The 5,925-nt window shown below is 32.7% G+C and overlaps 1 protein-coding gene across 1 annotated transcript in view; it reads left to right on the top strand.

Moving 5' to 3' along the window:
• LOC108969777 (alpha-tubulin N-acetyltransferase 1) overlaps positions 1 to 5,925 on the top strand; it is a 25,129-nt gene that overhangs the window by 10,857 nt on the left and 8,347 nt on the right. The window contains exon 2 of the mRNA XM_018934698.1: positions 3,966 to 4,122. Coding sequence (XP_018790243.1) covers positions 4,016 to 4,122 — 107 coding nt within the window. The 5' untranslated portion in view covers positions 3,966 to 4,015. The remainder of the gene's footprint in view (positions 1 to 3,965; positions 4,123 to 5,925) is intronic.

The following is a 5,925-nucleotide window of genomic DNA, read 5'->3' on the forward strand; positions in this document are numbered from 1 at the left end:
TTCAACTCTACTCGTCACCCTGATCACTTTGGTATATATAACCCTATATCTGACTCTTTTAGTTTTAGGACTTACAAACAACCGTTATGTGAACATAATACTCTCTTTAGCAACTTTGTTGCGAGAGTATAAAAATTTCAAAAGGAAACCTGACTGGAAATATAGAAGACAACTAGAACAAAAAGAATACATTTTAAAATATATTATATTTTTAATTGTACATGCACACATTTGGATTTAAAAAAATCGGTTATTTTTTCTGCTGTATTTTTCTCTCCAACACTTGGAAGAGAGCCTTCTCTCTTAAGCGTCTTAATAAATTTAAGTCATTTTGCTCAACTTTCTCGCATTGAGCCCAATCCAACACCCTGTTTAATATTACGACGGCTTCGCTTGATTTTTTTGTCTGCGTATTTGTATATAAACCATCGGGCGCTAGATTCAAAAATTCCTGTTTACCTGATATAGCACAGTGCGACTTCTTCTTTTCGGAAAAATGCAAAGGAAAGCGTTATGCGGACGTAGACGCTATTCAAAGACTTGCACCGGCATACTGGTGGCAATACCGGCCAACGAACTAAAACACTTGTTCGACATGCCGTGCAAAAAACTGTATTGAAGCAGGAGACAATTTTGAATAAATTTGATTTTGCCGAAAACCCCGTTTGTTCTGTTTTTTTTTTAAGTCCTGTTTACTTTGAAACGCTCCTCGTATTATCTCAGACGAATTAAATAATAATAGAAATTTATTAGTTTTTTACGTATTTATTTATTAATTGCACAGATTATTTTAAAATTTGACGAAATCTCTACTATTCATATGTATCCACAAATATAATAAAACAATAATATTAAATTATATTTAACGGAATTCACAATTATATTTTAGTTAATACAGTTTTGCAGCTACTTTTCAAATGTTAAAAAATTTGCACGTTTTTTCGCAACAGCTACGACAGTGCTACTTTTTCGAATTTTCGATTTTGACAAAGATGCCTGGTTTGCTTTTTTGAATGTTTTTTTAAACAAATAAAAAAATTAGTGCTAAAGCTGAAAATGTGCTTAATTTACACCAATGATTATTTATATAATTCAAAAGTAATTACATAAGTTTTAGCAGGTTTTTGCCTACAATTTGTTGCTATTATTGTCCCTAGACACTAATTTTCTAGTATTATTTCCGAGTATTTTGACCCACTAAGTCCATGATTAAGCTTTTTGGCCTTATTTTGATGAAATTCGATGTTTTCCAATACGGTTTTCCGAAAAGTTGCAGATATTTTGGATAGGATTAGTGTCTAGGGATTGCGGGATTTATCGAGTTATTTTTATTTCGTATTTCCATTAAAACCCTGCACGTACAAGATACAATGTGTATTTTGGGTCGGTATCCTGTTGGAAATTGATTTTGCTGCTATGTACAGCCGATTTAAGCACTCTTTTAAATTATTTTGTTAAAATGATCAGAAACATGTGTTTATCCATTTTCGAAATTTATACAAAAAATATAAATCCCTAAACAGTAGGGAATATATGGAATAGTGCTGGTTATTATAGACGAATCGCTCGTCATAAGCCATACATAAGTAAGGTTAATAAAAAGAAGAGGTCGGCGGTTGCTAAACAATATTTTAACAAACCGTTTTGGTTTTGGGAAAACATTGTGTTCACCGACGAATCAAAATTAAATATATTTGGTTCAACAAGATCACGAAAAGTGTTTAGAAAGGTCAATGAAGAGTCGCAAGGAAAAAATGTATTGCCGCGGTAGGAGTAATGTTATGGTTTGGGGGTATGTGGCTGCATGTGGAGTTGAACATTTGGATTTTTTTTAATAAAAAAATGGAAAATCATATGTATCTGAACATTTTAAGAAAAAAAATTAAATTTTAAGTGTGCTTAAATCGGCTGTTAATAGCGGCCACTTCTATTTATAACAAGATAATGACCCAAAACACCCGTCTCATCTTGTACGTGCAGGGTTGTTGTGGAATTAAAAATAACTCCCATAAGTCCCACAATCACCATACATTAATCCTATTCAAAATGTCTGCAACTTTTTCGAAAATCGTATTCGAAAACATCAAATTTCATCAAAATAAGGCCCAAAAGCTTAATCATGGAATTATTGGGTCAAAATATCCGGAAATAATACTAGAAATTGAATGGGAGCATACATCGATGCCTATGGACAATAATAGCAACAAATTGTAGGCCAAAACCTGCTAAGACCTGCTAAAACTTATGTAATTACTTTTGAATTATATAAATAATCGTTGGTGTTGGCGTAAAATAGGAGCATTTTCAGCATTAGCACTATTTTTTTTTTATTTGTTAAAAAAAAAAATATTTTGATATGCATATTTAATGTTAAATATACATATCTTGAAATAGATAGAAAAAAACTACAAAATTTATTCATTTTAAAAGAAATAAACTTGTCGTAATTTACTAGAACCAGGTGTATGTAAACTTTGTTGGTCCACTGTATTTGTGACATTTATTTCACCAACGGCTAAGCTATGTACATACATACATATGTATTTCACGAAGTAATCGTCGCATATTGCCTAGTTTCTATTCGTGAAATAATTGCTTCGCATGTTTTTATTCGAAGTCGTGAATTGTCTAATCAAGCTGTTCTTTACCATAAGATAATAATCGTTTCAAGGTGTGGATTTCGTTTCTGCCTATCACTGCAATCAATAAGAAGAAGTTATAATTTTTCTTTTTTGACTTGAAAATTGATGTTAGCTTCTGATTCCTGCAGAACGAGAGGACACATACATACATCTATATATTGTAACGTTTACCGATTTCTCTTTTTCTGGTAGTAATATTATTCTAAAAGGCGTGTATTATATTCTTAAATTATATCCAGTTAGAGTACTAACATCATGTCAGAAACCCGATGTTCTTGGTTTCTTTACGCTGTACGTTGTATTTTAGTGATTGCTGCTTTTTTTTAATACCAATTTTATAAACATTTGTTTACTTAATGTCCCTATTAAGGGTCTCAATTCCACTTGGTTGAAGAAATTCAACTTCACATTAACCGCACTCTTTTTTGGTATTACGATTTTCCACTATTTTCAGTCGAAGTTTGATTGGCGCTGGCAATCTAAAAAATTAGCATTTGGCAGATAATCAAATTGCGAAAATTTTAAACGGAAATAGTTTAATTTAGTTATTGCGAACGAAATGGTAAATAATTATTAAAATGGACACTAATTTTTGTATAAATTACGATGAAAAAAAAGTTGGACTCAAAGCTGATGTGCTGCGCATAAGAAAAGCTTTCGTGATCACTCAATAATAATATGAAGAACGCTGCCCTAAACTCTCTATTTCTTATTTAATTATCGGGTAATTATCATGAATGCATTTGAAATTATTTTATTCTTGTGTTCAAGGAACTTAGGATATTTATGGTTGTTAAAATATTATGAACAGAATATTCATATTTGCGCTGAGGATAAAACAGCAATGACTTAAGAGAAGCAAAACGCTTCAGAGAAATTTAATTTAATTAAATAATATATTTCTAGAAGTAGTATATTGTATCGACTATTTATGTTCGAAACACTTCTCACAATACCTAAATTTTATTGTACTGTTTCCAAATTGTGGCTTGTTTCGTCCAGTTCAGGGATTTTACTCCACGAGCTCAAACAATTTTTCACCTTTTCATGGATTTGTACTTAATAATTGTTTAAAATAATTTGAAAATATAAATAAAATAGCTCTTTTTATCCATTTTCAATTAATACCGTAATATAAAAAGAAGTTGAAGTTTTACAACACTTCAACCGACTTTTTTTTGACGGGTTGAGTTGAAAATTTCAAAATTTCAACTAAAGTGCAGTTGGGTTGAAAAACGTAATAGGCATAGGATTAGTCTTTCATACATATGTATATAGTATATGTATGTATATAAACCTATCTCTGTTTTTAAATTTTTACAGGTATACACAAATAAGAGGCTTTCTTGAAAGAGACAACTTTCCTAATAAAAATGGCTAAATTTAAATTCGACATCAAATGTATTTTTAGTCAACCCGTTGTACAAATATCATCCAACTTATTACCTCACACATTTATAGGTGATAGAAGAATGGCCATGTAAGTACAATTATGTAAATTTAAATTATAACCATGTTTATGTTTTTTAAAATAAGCGTGATTACGCATGGCTATTGACTTTTGACTAATTAGAAGCGAAAGTAATTTTTTGGTGGATATTGGCGAACGTTCCCAAATGAATAATTTACAAAAACAAATATTCGCAACATAGCTCAAATTTTTGTTTTTGGAGCTGAGCAGCTTAAGATCGCAACGCTTAAAACTCTCTTGCCTTTTATGACTCGGCTATTTCCGCTCGTTCGGGGATTGCGAATCGGCAAGTCTGCAGCGTTCAGTTTGTTGGCCATTTGAATTTTATATGGGMATAAGTCCAAATCTTTGTGCATAATTGACTGTAATGACTGTCTGCTTACACCCATTTGAGCAGATAAGCTTCTTRTCRAAACACGTGGATTGTTTTGTATGACAGCAGCTACAGCAGCGATTGTTTCCTCCGTTCGAACTGAAGAGTTTCGATGGTAAGATCTCCTGTTGACTGTCCCATGCTCGGCAAAAGCGTTTAGAAGTCTCATTATGGTCCATCTGCTCGGAGGATTGCCGCCAAACGAAACTACGGACTCCAGTGCGTGATAGCGGCGGACAATCCAAATTCTTGTTTCAGTGTCCCAGTTATCCATTTTTGTTAAATGTAAAAGTGTTGTTAAAAGTAAAATAGAAAAAAAGTTATTTAATTTTTTTTTGGTAGTGACTTTCATCAGCCACCCTGTATGGAAGTTGGGGTAGTACCGACCCAGTTTTATCTATTAACCACAATTATGCCACATGCATCAGCAGGATGTTCGAAAATCCTTATATTAGTTATATGGGGCTGGACCAAGTGGAAAGTGAAGTGGAATTTAAAATTGAGTTATATGGGAAGCACGCGTGTTGGTAGTGCGATTTCGCCCATTTTCTCACTGTGACACAGGAATATGAAAAGAAGCTACGGGTCCCGAGAAAGGTTATTTCACCTAAAAGTGGGCGGTACCATGCCCACCTCATTCCATCTGAGTTAATGTCTCAGTTACAGATTTACTTTTAGTAATTTTTAACAGTACCGTTATATGGGCCAAAATAAGAATTAAAATTAAAGTTTATAATTTTTAAATGTTACTTGTTAAGATTAGATAAAATTATTTTTTTAATGGTAAAGAGTGAGTCTGTTAGATCAAATGTGCTGAAATGAGAATTGAAAAAATCATGACATATACGGTGGAATGGTTCGTTTAGCTCAAAAATTGTTCCAGAAAATTTTAAAAGTAAAGGTCTAAACTGCCTGGTAAAGCGAGCGGGAACGTTAAAATTAATATCAGATAAAAGAGATGGGCTACAGACTGACCCATTCATGAGTTTTACAAGAAATATTATACCAAGCATCTCCCTACGACTAGCGAGTGTCGGGAGATTTATAAGTTTTAAACGATTAGTATAAGGGGGAAGATTTAAACTGGGATCCCAATGCAAATGATTTAAAACAAAAAGTAAAAATTGGTTTTGAACGGACTCTAACTTATCCGAATGGACTTGGTAACTAGGGTTCCAAACCACAGATGCATACTCTAATATAAACCTCACCAGAGATGTAAAAAGAATTTTCGTGGTAAGCGGGTTTCTAAATTCTTTAGACCAACGTTTAACAAAACTAAGAGCGCCTTTAGCTTTAAAAACCGTGGAAGATGCGTGAAGATTAAAATTGAGTTTGGGGTCCATAGTTACTCCTAGATCAACAAAACTGAATACTTGCTCCAACCTAAAGTTTTGTATTGCGTATAAAGTAGGGTCTACAGATCTACGTGAAAAACA

The sequence above is a fragment of the Bactrocera latifrons genome, unplaced genomic scaffold, assembly GCF_001853355.1.
Source record: "Bactrocera latifrons isolate USDA-ARS-PBARC rearing strain unplaced genomic scaffold, ASM185335v1 scaffold_265, whole genome shotgun sequence".
In the NCBI taxonomy this organism is placed as follows: Eukaryota; Metazoa; Arthropoda; class Insecta; order Diptera; family Tephritidae; genus Bactrocera; species Bactrocera latifrons.